The 19,042-nt window shown below is 42.9% G+C and overlaps 1 protein-coding gene across 1 annotated transcript; it reads right to left on the bottom strand.

The window, feature by feature from the left end:
- Window positions 1–278: 278 nt before the first annotated feature.
- Window positions 279–18,583, bottom strand: LOC138773838 (gastrula zinc finger protein XlCGF57.1-like). The gene is made up of 7 exons (XM_069954273.1): window positions 18,501–18,583; window positions 9,385–9,539; window positions 9,101–9,268; window positions 8,889–9,012; window positions 8,701–8,798; window positions 7,159–7,216; window positions 279–6,463 (listed from the first exon to the last, which is right to left on the bottom strand). The coding sequence occupies exons 2-7, from the start codon at window positions 9,490–9,492 to the stop codon at window positions 5,346–5,348; spliced, it is 1,674 nt and encodes a 557-aa protein (XP_069810374.1). The 5' UTR covers window positions 9,493–9,539; window positions 18,501–18,583; the 3' UTR covers window positions 279–5,345.
- Between the last annotated feature and the right edge of the window lie 459 nt (window positions 18,584–19,042).

Here is a 19,042-nt window from a genome sequence, read left to right on the forward strand (position 1 = left end):
GTTACGCTCCGTTGAAAGCGGGATCGTAATAGCGCAGGTGTCTCTAAAAAGGTGGCCATACAATGTGATCAAGCCTGACAACTAAAGATGGTCTGAACCTGCCAAGGTTCGGGTTCGTACGAACCCGAACTCTCGGCAATGATTCCCGCTGTCTGGCCTCTCTGTGCAGCGGGTGGATACAGCGGGAGGACCGCCTGGAAAACTGGGATACAGCCTATGGCTATGGCTGTATCCCAGTTTTCCAGGCGGTCCTCCCGCTGTATCCTCCCTCCCCACGGAGCGGGTAGACAGCGGGAATCATTGCCGAGAGTTCGGGTTCGTACGAACCCGAACCTCGGCAGGTTCGGACCATCCCTACTGACAACCAAAGAACCTTCCTGAAACCTTTGCCACCTAACAGGGTGGCTACCGGCCCTAGTATGTTGCGATGGATGCTGCTCTATCACATTACTATTTCAGCAAGTTATAAGGAAACTCTTTCGAGATAAGTTATATAGGCCTTTTTATAAAGTATTGGGCAGTTGTGGAAAAATTGCTGCAAAATTAAATAAAAAAAAAATCACTAATAGAAATGTTAATAGTTTATTTTTATCAATTAAAGAAGAAGCCTGCAAGGGGATGGGGAAATTGATTTAAAGTAACAACTTACCTCTCCCTGTGCCAATGGGGAGCGGTGGCCGCTGGGCTCTGGGTTCTCCACATCACGACTGTCAGCCAGTCAGTGACTGGGACGGGACACCACTCCAGCCACTGATTGGCTGAGCGGCCAGTCCATCGCCATCAGCATTAGTTCTTTTTTTTTTAGTTTTTTCTTCTCGCACACAGTATATGGAGTTGTTTCATCATTTTAGAGAACTCCAGATTCTTCAATCTCTTCATTTAAAGGGGTAGTTATGTTATGTAGTATGTTATGTATGTGAATGGCCCCCTTCCTGTGTTCCCCGACCCCACCCGTGTATCCGGAAGTGTAGTGCAGTATACATACCTGATCCGTGTCGACCTACCCCGTCAAAGACGTCATCTTCGGGAGGCCGGCCGACCCGATCCTGCCGTCCCTCACGCCGCCCCCCCCCCCCTCTGCCGCGTCATAACTGTGCTCAGCCGCAATTGGCTGAGCACAGTTATGCTAAGCCAATCGCAGCTGTAATGTGTGTTATTTTGTGAATAATTTCTTACCACTACCCCTTTAATCCCAGATAAATTGGACCATGTGGGATCAAGGATGTGTGCAGCCATATAATCACTTACAAGACTCCTTGTTCTTCTTCTAGTTCTTAATGCCATTGGATGGATGTTCGGGATTGTTGCCCTTCTGCAGAAATTTTTTTTGTAGCCAATGAGATGCCTTCCTGATAGGCAGCATCCTACTTTACAGCATTTTTTCCACACCTGCTTGAAACTTTTGCACCATACTGTATATACTGAATAACCTGTAATGATCACTATAAAAACTAACCCACCCCATATAAAAGAAACAGGATGATTACAGTACGAAACACTACAACATTGTGAGCTCTTCAAAACTAAACAAAAAGTAACATGCATCAGGAACACAATGGTGTTATGTGATCTGTCTTGTGAATCAGACATGAGGGGTTCACAAGCCAATTTTAGACTACTTTAGGACACAGAATTTAAAAGGCCAAAAAATTTGATTTTTCATAACAATACTGAACAATCCACAAAGTAAGGCACGTTAGTAGTTCTAGTGGCTCCTGGAATTTTGTCCAGTCTATAGTAGTAGCTTCTAACTTGGCAAACGAAACTCCATGTTTAGATGAAAACTTCGAGGCCAGTCTCACAATCTTTCAAGACATTTCAGGGGTCCATGGAATCCTAGACTATAATATAAACAAACCCCAACTATGCCACTAATATCACACATTAGCAGAGGTTCCCTATTAGTTTTCTCATTGGAAAAAAATAAATCAGACTAAGATAATGACTCTGGACTTAGTATTAAAATATGTCTTTATGTCCCTTACAGCAGCACAACATGTGGAGAAATTCTTCATACTTCAGCACTATACGTCCCCAAATTACTCCCTCATGTTTGTGTTACCTGTGGCAGGAAAGATGAAAGGGCAGACTAACAACACTAGATAAACCTGGGCACTTCCAACACCACGCTTCTGGACATATCAGGTAGTCTATAACAGCGCCTATAGATCCAATACTACTGGTGGTGCTCGTCTTACTCAGCGATAGACAATGTCGTCAGCAATTTCCATTTGTCTTTGAATGGAAATTGCTGTAAGGGCAGACTGAGTAAAGCCTCCCATACACTTTCAATAACCGGCCGAATGAGCGCCCAGACATCAGCTCCCACCTGCTGCCAGTCCTCCCCATACATGGCTGAGTGTTCTTTGGAGAGGTAAGCCGCAGCAAGCGCGCACTCAATGTGGCTTTCCTGAAACAAAGGGGTTGACCGTCAGTTTCCATCATGGCCAATCCCTATCACCACTAATATTATCTGTTGGTGGTTGTTCGAGGGGCCCCAGATACCTTAGATTCACATCCGTATCTGGCGCGAGCGGGGACCTTAACACTTTATATATCCTTTTGCAGGTCCTCCTGCCTTCTACCATAGTTTGCATAGGATCATCTACATCCCATAGTCACCGTTATTGCATTTATATCAGCAAATGTTTGCAGATCCACAAATAGTGTTCTACTGTTTGCTTCAAGTGAAAAAGACTTAAAGCGATAAAGTCAGTACTGCTTTTCTGTACCATAGATCAGTATATCTCTGCAGGCCTATAGACTGCTGGGTGCTCCCTTTGTTGATGGAGCTAGTGTGTGTGTGGCCTCTCGGTCACTTCCAATACAATTCATTAGCATAAGACTTTGTGAAAACTACAGGAGAGTCTAGATCTGTACATCTTACAGGATTTACTTGCTACAACCCATATGTTGTGCTGCTGAAGGATGTAAGGGAAGTTTGGATTTCAGTGTAAATCAGTTTTCCCCCCAGCAGTGTCCTCCCTATGTTTTCACTCAATCTGCCAACAAAGATTAAACACACAAAGGAGAAGAAGCTGGGGCACCTTATATAGTCTTTAGATGTCCATAAAAAATTTACCTTTCAGTTTTCAGAGTGGAGAACTTCCCTATATGTTGTGCTGCTGACAGGACTATCAAAAACTGAGAATTTGGAGCCACTCTATTTCTTCATTATATCTAGATTTCATATAGCCTCTGAAATCACCGACAAGTTGTTGTGATCCCAAATCACGTGACATATGACCATAGCGCTGCCTTGAGAGGCAATATTTGCAAAAACACAAGCACATACCAAGTGTTTTGTGCATGTGCAGTTCATCTCAGGTCATATTACAGCATTTCTCCTGGCTGTATTTCCTTTAGTCAAGGCCTAAAGGGTCCTTTTTCTGTCCAAAGAGTTCCATTTATTTATCATGCAGATTGGGCCAAGTCTTTAATGTGTTAATGAAGCCCTTTTTTCCACTGTCTTTACTATTGTAGCATCACACACACCGACTTTCTCTGAATTTGTCGAATAGAGTTCTAACAATAAATGCTGTCCTCATTAAAGTTTTTGCTAGTCAGCCACTTGTGTTAAGATGCACCATTCCATCTTCCTGTATTTTCACTTTGGTTTGATGGTGTTTCAGCGCTGCAAAATAACAGCTAAATAAAAATTTCAAGATTTCGGTTTCTAGCTTCTTCTAGGAATCGAATAATTCAAGTGAGAAAACCCCATAATGGTGGCTGAATTAAGAGTTCTGCAAAGAAGAGAGGACTGAAATTCCCTTAAAGTGGTTACAGTTATCACCACTAAATACACTTTTCCGCAGGATGTCACATGAAGTTTCCCATGTTTCCAGGTAAAATTGTCTTTAGTGTTTCGAAATGAAAATTCATCTTGGAGTTTTCTATTGCAGTATCAGTGTCACTAAACTCATGCAAATCAAGAGCTCTTTGATAATCCGTCGAAAAATGCAGCAATGGTATTGTATTATATTATAGACCAGGTCTAAAAAAATTCTTGTTTTTGCTTCCTGTGCCTTTTCACTTTCCAGCAATCATAAAACTTTATGAACTTTATATTGTAAGTGTATGAAAACTTTTTTTTTATTTGTGGGTTATCCCATCCTTCAGTACCATTTTGGTGTCTGATATTTTGACAGGCATATAAAACGGAGAGAAATTTAATGGTATTTTTCTTTTTATACCATTCAACAATCACCCTAGGTTCACGTTGTTTTTTTTTTTTTTTTAAATTAGATACAGAGTATAAGATCATACTTGCTAAAATCAAATATTGCTGTATGCCATACTTCGCATTGACTTATATTATAACAAATGGATTGTATTGATTTGTTCTTTAGTAATCGTTTTATAATTTTGAATTGTTTTGCTTTACTTCACTTTTTATAAAGTATTTAGTAGTCTCATACTGGTATTGATAATGCACTATATTTCCACATATATGTACATTAAAGAAGCACTCCCACTTTTTTTCATTACTTATTATGGAGCTAGTCAGTCAATATATATATAATTCAGCTGGTATCACCATATTTGTTGTTCCTTTCTAAATGTTCCTGAAATCCTTGCCTTCAGTTAGGTCATGTGATCTCATGGAAATTACATGTGCTTCTGTGCTCTCAATAGGGTCACCATCTCCAACAGAACTCTCTATGTGATGATGCTGCTTGGACTGTTCCAGAGAAGATGTCCACATGGGGGTGGACAGAAATTCCTTAGTGATTATATACAACTCCTGTCATAGTTATAATCCTTCTTGACTGTATATTCATAATCTCTTAGCTTAGAGATATAAAGAAATGGGGGTTATTACACTGTTCTCTCAGCAGGCTGAGATAGTACTGGCTTAAGCTGCCCATGTGATGCTGTGCTGATGCATCTTGGGAGATTGATAGTAATTTTGAAACTGAGGCAATGCAGTTGTTGACTGGTCAGATTGGTGACTGATCAGAGGTCATTTGACCCACATACAGTAATTAAATGTATTGGTGCTGCAGAGCTGGGATGAAACAGATGACGCTGCAGGAATAGACATGGCAAGTCTGCATTATATAGGCAAAAAGTGCTTCTTTGAAGCCTTTTAATAGTTTGAAATGGTCCTCTGAGGGCTTCTTTTTTTTTTTAACTATACTAATATGACATGAGTCCTCATGGGGATAATTTATACTTTAAAAGGCATCCTTAGGAAGCAGGCCCTAAAAAAGAAGTTCCACCCCTGCCATGTTTTCTACAATCTAAATAATAAATTGGCTTTTCCATGTCAGTTTCTTGATGTTTACCAAAGCCAACAGTTTCTGGATATAACATTTCCAACATACGGACCACAAAAACGGCTTCTACCCAGAGTGATGTCTTAGATGTATCAAAAGATTTGCTTTCTGATTAAACCATTTCCCACATTCCGGACAAGAAAATGGCTTCTCTCCTGTGTGAAGTCTTAGATGGACCATCAAATTTGATTTCTGATTAAAACATTTCCCACATTCGGGACATGAAAATGGCTTCTCCCCTGTGTGAAGTCTTAGATGGACCATAACGTTGGCTTTTCTACTAAAACCTTTCCCACATTCAGGACAGGAGAACGGCTTGTCAGGGTTATTTTTAAAGTGATGAAAATTAGCTGATTTTTGGGTAAAATATCTTCCATATTCTGGGCACGAAAATGTCTTTCCTCGCGCGTGAGTTCTCCGATGCCTCACGAGACTTGATTTCTTGCTAAACCCTTTCCCACATTCTAAACACAAAAATGGCTTCTCTCCCGTGTGGCTTCTTAGATGTAACATAAGGTAGGATTTTTTGCTAAACCATTTCCAACATTGAGGACAGGAAAATAGTTTCTTCTCGCTGTGAGTTTTAACGTGGTTAATCAGAGATGATTTATAGACAAATCCTTTTCCACATTCTGAACATGAGAATGGCTTTTGTGTGGAGTGTGTTCTTAGATGCTTCATAACATTTGCTTTTTTGCCAAAACATTTCCCACATTCAGGGCATGAATATGGCCTTTTCCCTCTATGAATTCTCTGATGTTTAAAAAGAACCGATTTCCTGCCGAAACATTTTCCGCAATCTGAGCATGGAAACGGCTTTTCCCCAAAGTGACTTCTTACGTGATCTAGAAGATGTGATTTGCGACTAAAACATTTACCACATTCTGAACATGAAAATGGCCTTTCGTCTTTGTGAATTGTCTCAGGCAAAGAAAGGTTAGATTCTTTTTGAAACTTTTTCCCACGCATTTCCCTTGGTCTCTGTCTAGTTCTTTGTTCGCCAATCAGTGATAGATCAGATGATAGTATATCGTGGTCAGCAGTATCAGTGGATAGGTCACTGCTGTGAAGGACTAAGGGTACATTAGGAGCTATAGAATCATCTTGTGTGATATTATCTTCGTCTTCTTCATAACGGGGAAATAAAAGTAGATGTCCTTGGAAGTCTCTCATCCAGTCTTCATCTGGAAAGAGAGACATTTTTTGTAATTATTACCCAAAAAATAGTAAATTTTTTAATCAATCAAGATTTATTAGGACACGGATATTAAAGGGAATCTGCCACTAGGTTTATTCCGCCTTAAATGAGAGCAGCATAAACTAGTGACGGAAATGCAGAACAGATTGGTGTATTACTTACATCATTCTGTTCAACTGTTCTCCTAATATGGAGGAGAATAGGATTCTTGCCACACCCCTCCCCCGCCCTCCAGGTGCTGATTGACAATTGACTGATTATACATAGCACTTATAGATAACTGCCAATCAGCAGCTGATGGGCGGAGTTTTCTGCTTCTTATGAATATTGAGGACTACTGGGCTCATGCACATAATGGAGAGGACTACTTATTGTCCATGTTATTCAGGATCTGCACAGAACAGTGCAAACAGTGGAGTTAAAGATATGGGACCCCAATCTCCCAATTAACATTGGTCCTTGTTGGAGATGAGTGATTACAAACTAAGCGAATCACTCTGTTTGCTCTGCAGTCGGCTTATACACCGGCTGTCTTCGATCACCATACGGCTCCCTGCCGCTCAACCCCTGGTGCCTGGAAAAGCTGAATGCCACATGGTCGCACCCACATCACAGAGGTGGAGAAGGAGCTGTCCATGACAAAAGATATATTCCTGAACAAAATTTATGAAAGACTCTTACCATCCACTGATGCCGATCTATGTTTTCTGAGTCTACTTGTCGTTCCAACATCGATTTCCTGCAGGAACCCCGCATTAAAGACGTAAAAAGAATCCAAGTTATCTGATATTCAAAAGAAGTTTCTAAGAAGGCAAGAACCATTATGAGAAGTATTCTACACATCTGTGGAGATAATTCTGTAATCTTACCGGATCTGTTCCTGCAGTGACAGCTGTGCTCACTAACACCAGCTCTCAGATCATTCAGGAACGTCACAGCTTTTACAGTAAAGAAGCCTTGTACTTCTGCTATAATTGGAACCTTCCTTCACTCCTTTGCCTTATGTAGTGAACTTACCGTGAAAAGCTGCTCAAAACATTTGATGCATATACACTTATTGACTAGTGTTGATTGAACCTGCCGAACGTTTGGGTTTTTCTGAACCCGAATGCTCGGCAATTGACTCCCGGTGGCTGGAGAAGTTGGATTCGGCCCTAGGGAGTCCTGAAAAACACAGATACCACCTTAGGCTGTATCTATGTTTCCCTGGCAGATCTAAGGCTACAACCAACTTCTCCAAATGCCGAGCATTCGGGTCCTCTCAACGCTATCATTGACCAATAAAAAAAAACGCAACCATATGCAAAATGTTGGATTAGTGCAAAACTCGGCATGCGGATATATCTGAGGCAGATAAGTAAAACATCGGTGTGGTCTGAACAGTCTACATCTTCCCAGGTTCCCCTGCTGCCTCTCAAGGACCACTTTTGGGTAGTGTACGTCTTAAGAGATCGATGACTGCTAGAAATGCCTTTACACTTGAAGACATTTTGCCCAGACTCTGAGCGGGGGACCATCATTGGACTGGGAGAGGCAGGATGGCAGTTTTGACAAATTGCCCGCTGTCTAACATGGCTGTCTGTATAGCAGATTGTGGGTACAGAGTCACTTTAACTATTTTTCATTGCTTCCCCAGACTACTTACTCATTTTATTGTTCCTCTCTGTGTTCTTTTTTTCTGTACTCTGATGAACAAAAATTGGAATGCGTATTCTAGATGAGGCTACGCTTATGTAAGTACATTAAAAGCGTGGAGGAGGTAGGTGAAAAAAAAATACACACACTTACTTCCCTGGCTCCCACGCTGCCATCTATACACCTCCACTCCAGTCCCCAGTGTGCGGGAGGCGGGATACCGCTACAGCCACTAAGTGGTTGAACAGGCCTGCAACATCACTTCTCAATGCAGGGACGCGGGCCACACCGGGGACAGAAACAGTGGAGTACGAGCACAGCCAGAGAGGTAAGTGTGTATTTTGTTTCATCCACCCTTTCCCTGGGCTTTCTGAAAAAAAGGGGTCCTGGCTATACAACCCCTTTAAGAACTAGTAAATTAAGAGGAGGTGTAACACAATATTTTATGAAACCACGAGCCATTTGTAGCCACGACCCAACAAGATGACATAGAGCATAAAGTATATTCCACTGCTGCTGGAGGAGTCTAGTATACAGCTTCATTACATCAATCTATAGAGGATTTAGAGAAATCTCAGTTCCATCTACCTGATGATCCAGGGGGACATTTTGCTCCTCCTCTAGGCAGTCTTGGGAATATAGAGAACTGGGACATCTCTCTGGTGGATTTCTCGTACTGGATTTATCTATAGGAAGTAACACAGTGACTGAATACATTGTCTATATGTGATGATCAGATGTTCTCTCCTCTAGAATTAGGGTCATTCTACTCTTACCTGGTGATGCAAGAGGCTGGTGATTCTCTCTTAAGGCTTCATCATAGAGATCGTTGTGTTCTACTATATACTCCCACTCCTCCATGGAGAAATAGACAGTGACGTCCTGACACCTTATAGGAACCTGACACACACAATGATCCCGTCATCCTCCAGACACCTCCCTTGGTGTTACTGTATAATGTCCCGGCATTCCCAGCAGCATTGCTCACCTCTCCAGTCAGCAGCTCAGTGATCCTGGAGGTCAGTTCTAGGATCTCCTTCTCATGCATCACTGAACGAGGTGGAGGATCTGTGATGCGGCTCCGTCCTTTGCGTCGTCTTCCTGGCGCAGGAGATGTCATACTCTCCCCAGACGTCTTCTTCACTACTGTGTAATCCTGTGTATGATGAGACACTGATCACTACAGAGAGTCTAACAATTCTTCACCTTTTCAGTCGTTTACCTGTTCTATTAGAATACAGTATATAAGAATGAAATCTGCGAAGCTCTCACCTCTCCGGTTATCCAGTAGATTATCTCTAGGGTGAGGTCTAATATATCCGCAGCCATGTTCTTTTTCTCTTTCTCCATCTTTGGTGGGTCACTGATGGAAAGGACCATTGTGTTTTAAAAGAAAAGTTTAGCTGTAAGTCCTGGACCCAAGAAACCTGTGGAAAAGAAAGTCTGATATGAAGTAGTGTCTCGTGAATTGGCAATTATAAATGACTAATGACGGCATACAATGGAGGTGACATACACTGTACCAGACTGCTGATCATCATCAGCTACTTCTAACACCGATATCACCTTCAGGAAACCCCTTTCCACCTGAGTAGTCGATGCTGTACAAGCTCATGTGCTAAGGTCGGCATCTGGACATTTTTATATACACCAATCAACCATAAAATTAAAGTCAATCAGACTGCACTTACATCAAGATCTGCCAATGCGTTGCACAGATATGACAATGTGGGTGAGGTTGAGGGATAGCACACAGACGAGCTCCTATAGCAAAAAATTGCTGAAAAAAGTTACTGTTGGCTATGAAAGAAGATGCCAGAATACACGGTGCATAGCAGGTATAAATATACATCCATGTCCCAAATTAACTCATATTACCTATTATACATAGTTGAGTGACATTATTATGACCAGCAGCTAACATTCAGCACAGACAGCAGCTAGAGGGGTCAGGAGTGACTTTATAAGGTCCTGATAGGTGACACAGGTATCTAGAGCCTTGCTGACTGTATCCCACAGCTGCTGGAGGGTCCACAGATCCAACACCCCCATTGAGGTGGTCACACAAATTCTCAACTGAGATTAAGTCTTGGGGAAGCACCTGGAAGTCATTGTAATGCTTTTCCAATCAATGTCGGACATTTCTAGCCATGTGACTTGTTTGTCTTGCTGGAAAATTCCATCTTTCCCAGGTGACAATCAGCATGTATAGGTTTACTTGGCATGCAAGGATGGATTCATTCCCATATTGGTTGAAAGCATCTACACATGGATGAGTGGGCCAGAGAATGCCATGAGAACACTCCTCAAACAATAACACTTGCCCCACTAGTTCCTGTTCTACCAGCAGACTTTGTTCTCTGATGTTACACTTCGACACGCCAACATCCCTCTGTTCCACAAACGATAAAACCTGGCTTATTTGAAAAGGCAGACCTTTTCCAATCGTCGGAGAAGAAACCCTCTACCAATCAGCGGAGAAGAAACCCTCTACCAATCACCGGAGAAGAAACCCTCTACCAATCAGCAGAAAAGACAACTTTTACAGATCGGTGGAGAAGACAACCCTCAACCAATCAGCAGAGAAGACAATCCTTCACCAATCAGAGAAAATGACAACTCTTTACCAATTAGAGAAGACAACCCTTTACCAACCAGGGGAGGTCCAATTCAGATACTGCTGTGAAAATAAATTCTTTTTCTGCCATACACAGTAGGGATCGCTGATCTGTTCCTGGCAACCCTAGGGCAGCATCCAACTTCTCCAGGTAGCCAAATGGCAAGCATTCAGGTTTGGACAAATGTTGCCGAACCTGAACTTTTAAAGTTTGCACAACACCAGTTGTAGCTGTATTTTAGAGAAGTGGAAATGTTTAAGAACCATCTCCGTCCCACTCAGTGCACGCTCAGGAATGGCTGTCAACCAATAGCAAGCCATGTCTGTGAGCGCACAAAGGACTGAGATTGTGATCCCACTGTACAGAACTCTGTAGTGAGACCACATCTGGAATACAGTTCTGAGACCTCAACAAAAAAAGGATTTTGATATAATAGAACGGGTCCAAAGATGGGCTACAAAAATGGTGGAGGGTGTGAGGCTTAACCCTTTCCCGCACGAGGACGTAACTGTACATCCTCGCGCAGGTTCAGGCGTTCAGAGCGGGGCCGCGCGGCGACCCCGCTCTGAACCGCGGCGGTCCCGGGTGCCGCTTGTAGCCCGGGACCGCTGTTATTAGTGGGCACGGTCCGATCGCCGTGCCAGCTAATACAGTAATCAGATGCAGCTGTCAAACATGACAGCTGCATCCGATTACCGGATTCAGCTTATCCCTGGTGTCTAGTGGCGGAGATCGCTCCCCCGAGACGTTATCCCGGAGGAGCGATCTCCCTGTGTGCTGCCGGCCGGGGACCGCTCCAAGATGGCACCGTCCCCGGCTCGGCAATCGTTTACTTCCGGCTGCAGCAGATCAGTGCACTTATACTAGAAGTCCCCCAGGGGGGCTTCTAGTATAAGTGTAAAAGTTAAAAAAAAAAGTGTTGCTGTCAATAAAAAGCCCCCTCCCCTAATAAAATTTAGAATCACCCCCCTTTTCCCAGGTTAAAAATAAAAGTAAATAAATAAATAATCGCCCAAACTATTAATCACATTCCTGATCTCGCACGGTAAACGGCGTCAGCGCAAAAAAATCCCAAAGTGCAAAATTGCGCATTTTTGGTCGCATCAAATCCAGAAAAAATGTAATAAAAAGAGATCAAAAAGTCGTATATGCACAATCAAGGTATCAATAGAAAGTAAACATCATGGCGCAAAAAATGACACCTCATACAGCCCCATAGACCAAAGGATAAAAGCGTTATAAGCCTGGGAATGCAGCGATTTTAAGGAACGTATATTTTTTAACAATGGTTTGAATTTTTTACAGGCCATCCGATACAATATAAGTTATACATGTTATATACCGTTTTAATCGTAACGACTTGAGGAACATGCATAACAAGTCAGTTTTACCCCAGGGCGAATGGCGTAAAAACACATTTCCCCCAAATTCAATTTCACCACACTTTGAATTTTTTTCGTAGTATACTTTGTGCAAAAATTCAGCCTGTCATTGCAAAGTACAATTAGTGACGCAAAAAATAAGGGCTCATGTGGGTCTCTAGGTGGAAAAATGCAACCGCTATGGCCTTTTAAGCACAAGGAGGAGAAAAAAAAAAAAAAAAAAAAACGCAAAAACGAAAATTAGCCTGGTCCCGAAGGGGTTAAAACATATCAGGAATGACTCAAGGATTTGAATCTGTACAGTCTGGAGGAAAGAAGAGAAAGGGGGGACATGATCGAAACTATTAAACTAAATAAGGTTCAAGAGGGAAGTCTTTTTAGAAAAAGACTGAACTCAAGAACTAGAGGACACAGTGAGAGGTTAGTTGGGTGAAAGGTCATAAACATGAGAAAATATTACCTTATTGAAAAAGTAGCAGGTACTTGGAACAAACTTTCAGCAGATGTGATAGGTAAATCCACAATGACTGAATTTAAACATACCTGGGATAAACATATATCTATCCTAAGATAATAAAAAAGGAATTACTAAAAGGGCAGACTAGATAGAAAATGGTCAGCCGAAAAAGACCACTTGGTCCACCTACTGCAAGCAGGTGTAGATTTGTTTTGCAGAGCCTGCATCGGGCGTACGCCTCTTAGTAAAGCTGGTTGGGAAAAGGGGGCAGGGCTTTATTTAAGCCAGTCTTGATAACTGTTCCCCCCATATATCAGCACAGAGGGAGCATTTGGCCACATTTATAACATTGGTTTAAACATGGAAAAAGTAAAAAACAAAAATTCCAAAATATACACTGCTCAAAAAAATAAAGATAACACTCAAATAACACATCCCAGATCTAAATGAATTAAATATTCTCCTTGAATACTTTGTTCTGTGCTGACAACAAAATCACACAAAAATCATCAATGGAAATCAAATTTATTAACCAATGGAAAGTGGAAAAACACTCCAGGCTGATGCAACTTTGATGTAATGTCCTTAAAACATGTCAAAATGAGGCTGAGTATTGTGTGTGGCCTCCACGTGCCTGCATGACCTCTCTACAAGGCCTGGCCATGCTCCTGATGAGGTGGAAGATGGTCTCCTGGGTGATCTCCTTCATGACCTGGACTAAAGCATCCGCCAACTCCTGGACAGTCTGTGGTGCAACGTGACATTTGTGGATGGAGCGAGACATGATGTCCCAGATGTGCTCAATAGGATTCAAATCTGGGGAACGGGCGGGTTCCCGTTGCAGGAACTGCTGACACACTCCAGCCACATGAGGTCTAGCACTGTCCTGCATTAGGAGGAACCCAGGGCCAACCGCACCAGCATATGGTCTCACAAGGGGTCTGAGGGTCTCCTCTTGGTACCTAATGGCAGTCAGGCTACCTCTGGCGAGCACATGGAGCGCTGTGCGGCCCCCCAAGAAAATGCCACCTCACACCATTACTGACCCACTGCCAAACTGGTCATGCTAAAGGATGTTGCAGGCAGCAGATCGCTTTACACGGCGTGTCCAGACTCTGCCACGTCTGTCACATGTTCTCAGTGTGAACCTGCTTTGATCTGTGAAGAACACAGGGCACCAGTGGCGAATTTGCCAATCTTGGTGTTCTCTGGTAAATGCCAAGCCTCCTGCATGGTGTAGGGCTGTGAGCATAACCCCCATCTGTGGACGTCGAGCCCTGATACCATCCACATGGAGTAGGTTTCTAAAAGTTTGTGCTGACACATGCATATTTGTGGCCTGCTGGAAGTCATTTTGCAAAGCTCTGGCAGTGCTCCTCCTGTTCCTCCTTGCAAAAAGGCGGAGGTAGCGGCCCTGCTGCTGGGTTGCCCTCCTACGGCCTCCACATCTCCTGGTGTACTGGCCTGTCTCCTGGTAGTGTCTCCAGCCTCTGGACACTATGCTGACAGACACAGCAAACTTTCTTGCCACAGCTCACTTCTGGATCCTGGATGAGCTGCACTACCTGAGCCACTTGTGTGGGTTGTAGAATCTGTCTCATGCTACCATGAGTGTGAAAGCAACACCAACATTCAAAAGTGACCAAAACATCATTCAGAAAGCATAGGTAATGAGAAGTGGTCTGTGGTCCCCCTGTGGCAGACTCAATCAGCAGAGCATCGATCGAACCGCACGGAGGAAGGTAAGAGACTTCCGGCGGTCCGTGAAAGCGATTGGGACCCCCGCAGTAACACTGTGGGAATCCTGCTCGGTAGTGACAGGAGCTGCTTCTGTCACTTACACTTAAATGCCGCGGCGTTTAAGGGGTGAATTACACGCTGCAGCCTGTCATTAGGGCCCGTCTGCTGACTTCATAGCAACTTAGAGACCCAGGACATACAGTTACGTCCAGAGTCGTCTGGTGACAGGCAGCCAAGGCGTAACTGTACGTCCAGGGTCGACTATGGGTTAAACACATTCATACATTAGAATCAGTGAGAAGTCCATCAGATGCAAAATGTCCAAAAAATTTTTTAACATTCGGGAATACCCCTTTAATAAACCCGTAAAAAATAAAACATTTCCTATAAATACGAAAAAAAATGGAAAAGAAACCAACAATAGCAATAAATCTAAAGATAGTCCCATGTAAATACCATCACTTCCCTCCTCCAATATACAGTCCCATGTAAATACTATCACTTCCCTCCTCCAATATACAGTCCCATGTAAATACCATCGCTTCCCTCCTCCAATATACAGTCCCACGTAAATACCATTACTTCCCTCCAACATACAGTCCTATGTGCAAAACATTCACTTTCCTTCTTCAGCAAACAGTCCCATAGAAAAATAACAGCCATCTCCCATCAGTCCTCTCTATTATACAGTGCTATCCTACAAAACCCCCCTCCTCTCTGTGTATACATGTAGACCAGGGCAGTGGTGCTGCAGCTTCTTGCACCTTAATTAGGCTATGTTCACACTACGTATATTTCAGTCAGTATTGTGGTCCTCATATTGCAACCAAAACCAGGAGTGGATTAAAAACACAGAAAGGATCTGTTCACACAATGGTGAAATTGAGTGGATCGCCGCCATATAACAGTAAATAACGGCCATTATTTCTATATAACAACCGTTGTTTTAAAATAACAGCAAATATTTGCCATTAAATGGCGGCCATCTACTCAATTTCATCATTATGTGAACAGAGCCTTTCTGTGTTTTTAATCCACTCCTGGTTTTGGTTGCATCATAAGGACCACAATACTGACTGAAATATACGTAGTGTGAACCCAGCCTAACAATTCTATCTAGAATGTAGAGCTGTGTGTGTATATATTGTACAGTGCAGAGCTGTGTGTGTATATATTGTACAGTGCAGAGCTGTGTGTGTATATAGTGTACAGTGCAGAGCTGTGTGTGTGTATACAGTATACGGTGCAGAGCTGTGTGTATATAGTGTACAGTTCAGAGCTGTGTGTATACAGTGTACAGTGCAGAGCTGTGTGTATATAGTGTACAGTTCAGAGCTGTGTGTATACAGTGTACAGTTCAGAGCTGTGTGTATACAGTGTACCGTGAAGATGTGTGTGGGTATATAGTGTACGGTGCAGAGCTGTGTGTGTATACAGTGTACAGTGCAGAGCTGTGTGTGTATATATATAGTGTACGGAGCAGAGCTGTGTGTATACAGTATATGGTGCAGAGCTGTGTGTGTATACAGTGTAGGGTGCAGAGCTGTGTGTGTATACAGTGTATGGTGCAGAGCTGTGTATATATATATATACAGTGTATGGTGCCAAGCTCTGTGTGTATGTGTATATATATATATTAGTGTACGGTGCAGAGCTGTGTATATATACAGTGTACGGTGCAGAGCTGTGTGTGTGTGTGTATATATATATATATATATATATATATATATAGTGTACGGTGCAGAGCTGTGTGTGTATACAGTGTAAGGGGCAGAGCTGTCTGTGTATATAGTGTACGGTGCAGAGCTGTGTATATATATACAGTGTACAGTGCAGAGCTGTGTGTGTATATAGTGTACGGTGCAGAGCTGTGTGTATATACAGTGTAAGGGACAGAGCTGTGTGTGTATACAGTGTATGGTGTAGAGCTGTGTATATATACAGTGTACGGTGCCGAGCTCTGTGTGTGTGTATATATATATATATATATATATATATATATATATATATATATATATATATAGTGTACGGTGCAGAGCTGTGTCTATACAGTGTAAGGGGCAGATCTGTGTGTATATATAGTGTACGTGCAGATCTGTGTGTGTATATAGTGTAGGGTGCAGAGCTGTGTGCATATATATAGTGTATGGTGCAGAGCTGTGTGTGTATATAGTGTACAGTGCAGAGCTGTGTGTATATATTGTACAGTGCAGAGCTGTGTGTGTATATATTGTACGGTGCAGAGCTGTGTGTATACAGTGTACAGTGCAGAGCTGTATGTGTGTATATAGTGTACGGTGCTGAGCTGTGAGTGTATACAGTGTACAGTGCAGAGCTGTGTGTGTATATATTGTACGGTGCAGAGCTGTGTGTGTATACAGTGTACAGTGCAGAGCTGTATGTGTATATATTGTACGGTGCAGAGCTGTGAGTGTATACAGTGTACAGTGCAGAGCTGTGTGTGTATACAGTGTATGGTGCAGAGCTGTGTGTGTATATAGTATACGGTGCTGAGCTGTGAGTGTATACAGTGTACAGTGCAGAGCTGTGTGTGTATACAGTGTACAGTGCAGAGCTGTGTGTGTATACAGTGTACGGTGCTGAGCTGTGAGTGTATACAGTGTACAGTGCAGAGCTGTGTGTGTATACAGTGTACAGTGCAGAGCTGTGTGTGTATACAGTGTACAGTGCAGAGCTGTGTGTGTATATATTGTACGGTGCAGAGCTGTGTGTGTATACAGTGTACAGTGCAGAGCTGTGTGTGTATATATTGTACGGTGCAGAGCTGTGTGTGTATACAGTGTACAGTGCAGAGCTGTATGTGTGTATATAGTGTAGGGTGCAGAGCTGTATGTGTGTATACAGTGTACGGTGCAGAGCTGTGTGTGTATACAGTGTACAGTGCAGAGCTGTGAGTGTATACAGTGTAGGGTACAGAGATGTGTGTGTATACAGTGTACGGTGCAGAGCTGTGTGTGTATACAGTGTACAGTGCAGAGCTGTGAGTGTATACAGTGTACAGTGCAGAGCTGTGTGTGTATACAGTGTACAGTGCAGAGCTGTGAGTGTATACAGTGTACAGTGCAGAGCTGTGTGTGTATACAGTGTACAGTGCAGAGCTGTGTGTGTATACAGCATAAGGTGCAGAGCTGTATGTGTATATATTGTACGGTGCAGAGCTGTGAGTGTATACAGTGTACAGTGCAGAGCTGTGTGTGTATACAGTGTACGGTGCAGAGCTGTGTGTGTATATAGTATACGGTGCTGAGCTGTGAGTGTATACAGTGTACAGTGCAGAGCTGTGAGTGTATACAGTGTACAGTGCAGAGCTGTGTGTGTATATAGTATACGGTGCTGAGCTGTGAGTGTATACAGTGTACAGTGCAGAGCTGTGTGTGTATATATTGTACGGTGCAGAGCTGTGTGTGTATACAGTGTACAGTGCAGAGCTGTATGTGTATATATTGTACGGTGCAGAGCTGTGAGTGTATACAGTGTACAGTGCAGAGCTGTGTGTGTATATAGTGTACGGTGCTGAGCTGTGTGTGTATATAGTGTACGGTGCTGAGCTGTGAGTGTATACAGTGTACAGTGCAGAGCTGTGTGTGTATATATTGTACGGTGCAGAGCTGTGAGTGTATACAGTGTACAGTGCAGAGCTGTGTGTGTATACAGTGTACAGTGCAGAGCTGTGTGTGTATATAGTATACGGTGCTGAGCTGTGAGTGTATACAGTGTACAGTGCAGAGCTGTGTGTGTACATAGTATACGGTGCTGAGCTGTGAGTGTATACAGTGTACAGTGCAGAGCTGTGTGTGTATATAGTATACGGTGCTGAGCTGTGAGTGTATACAGTGTACAGTGCAGAGCTGTGTGTGTATATATTGTACGGTGCAGAGCTGTGAGTGTATACAGTGTACAGTGCAGAGCTGTGTGTGTATACAGTGTACAGTGCAGAGCTGTGTGTGTATATAGTATACGGTGCTGAGCTGTGAGTGTATACAGTGTACAGTGCAGAGCTGTGTGTGTACATAGTATACGGTGCTGAGCTGTGAGTGTATACAGTGTACAGTGCAGAGCTGTGTGTGTATATATTGTACGGTGCAGAGTGTGAGTATGAAGCATATAGTATACAGCAGGCAGCACAGACGTGTTATTGCGAGGCTCATGCGGTGCACACATCTCTATTACCTGCTTATAAGGAAATATTCATATAGTCAAGAAAGACCCACATGAAAATCCTCCCGAAGCGCAGCCTGGATCTGACTCCTCCCACACATGTGACCAATCACATGACCAAACATCATCAAAGGTCCTTGCTCACACTAGGATTTACCATCTAAACTCCTGTAATTCCAGGAGACCCCGCCCTTTCCTGTGACATCATTCCTGTCAGGAGCAATTCCAATCAAGACAGGACCAGAAATCTCCCCGGCCCTACTCCTCCCCCATGTGCCTGATCACATGACCATGACATCATCAAAGGTCCTAAAGTGACTATAAGAGCTACAATTCTAGATACGAGATAAAGGTCATTATTATAACTATCAGCAGCTCTGACGCTGGAGGACGGCTCTATAATCACGTTATCATATATGTCCTTATATACAGCACCAGTAACTACATATATGTGTTTCTATAGATATGAAATACACGTGTGCCTATGTATGCAGTACACTGTGTGTATACAAAGTAGTGTGTTGTATATCAGTGTCATATGAAAGTATATACAT

This window comes from Dendropsophus ebraccatus, chromosome 15 (genome assembly GCF_027789765.1).
Source record: "Dendropsophus ebraccatus isolate aDenEbr1 chromosome 15, aDenEbr1.pat, whole genome shotgun sequence".
In the NCBI taxonomy this organism is placed as follows: domain Eukaryota; kingdom Metazoa; phylum Chordata; class Amphibia; order Anura; family Hylidae; genus Dendropsophus; species Dendropsophus ebraccatus.

Coding starts and splice junctions, on each gene's coding strand:
- LOC138773838 (XM_069954273.1), bottom strand. CDS start 9,492: ATGGTCCTTTCCATCAGTGACCCACCAAAGATGGAGAAAGAGAAAAAG. Junction 9,269..9,384: donor TCTACTGGATAACCGGAGAG/GTGAGAGCTTCG, acceptor CATCATACACAG/GATTACACAGTAGTGAAGAA. Junction 9,013..9,100: donor CTGAGCTGCTGACTGGAGAG/GTGAGCAATGCT, acceptor TGTGTGTGTCAG/GTTCCTATAAGGTGTCAGGA.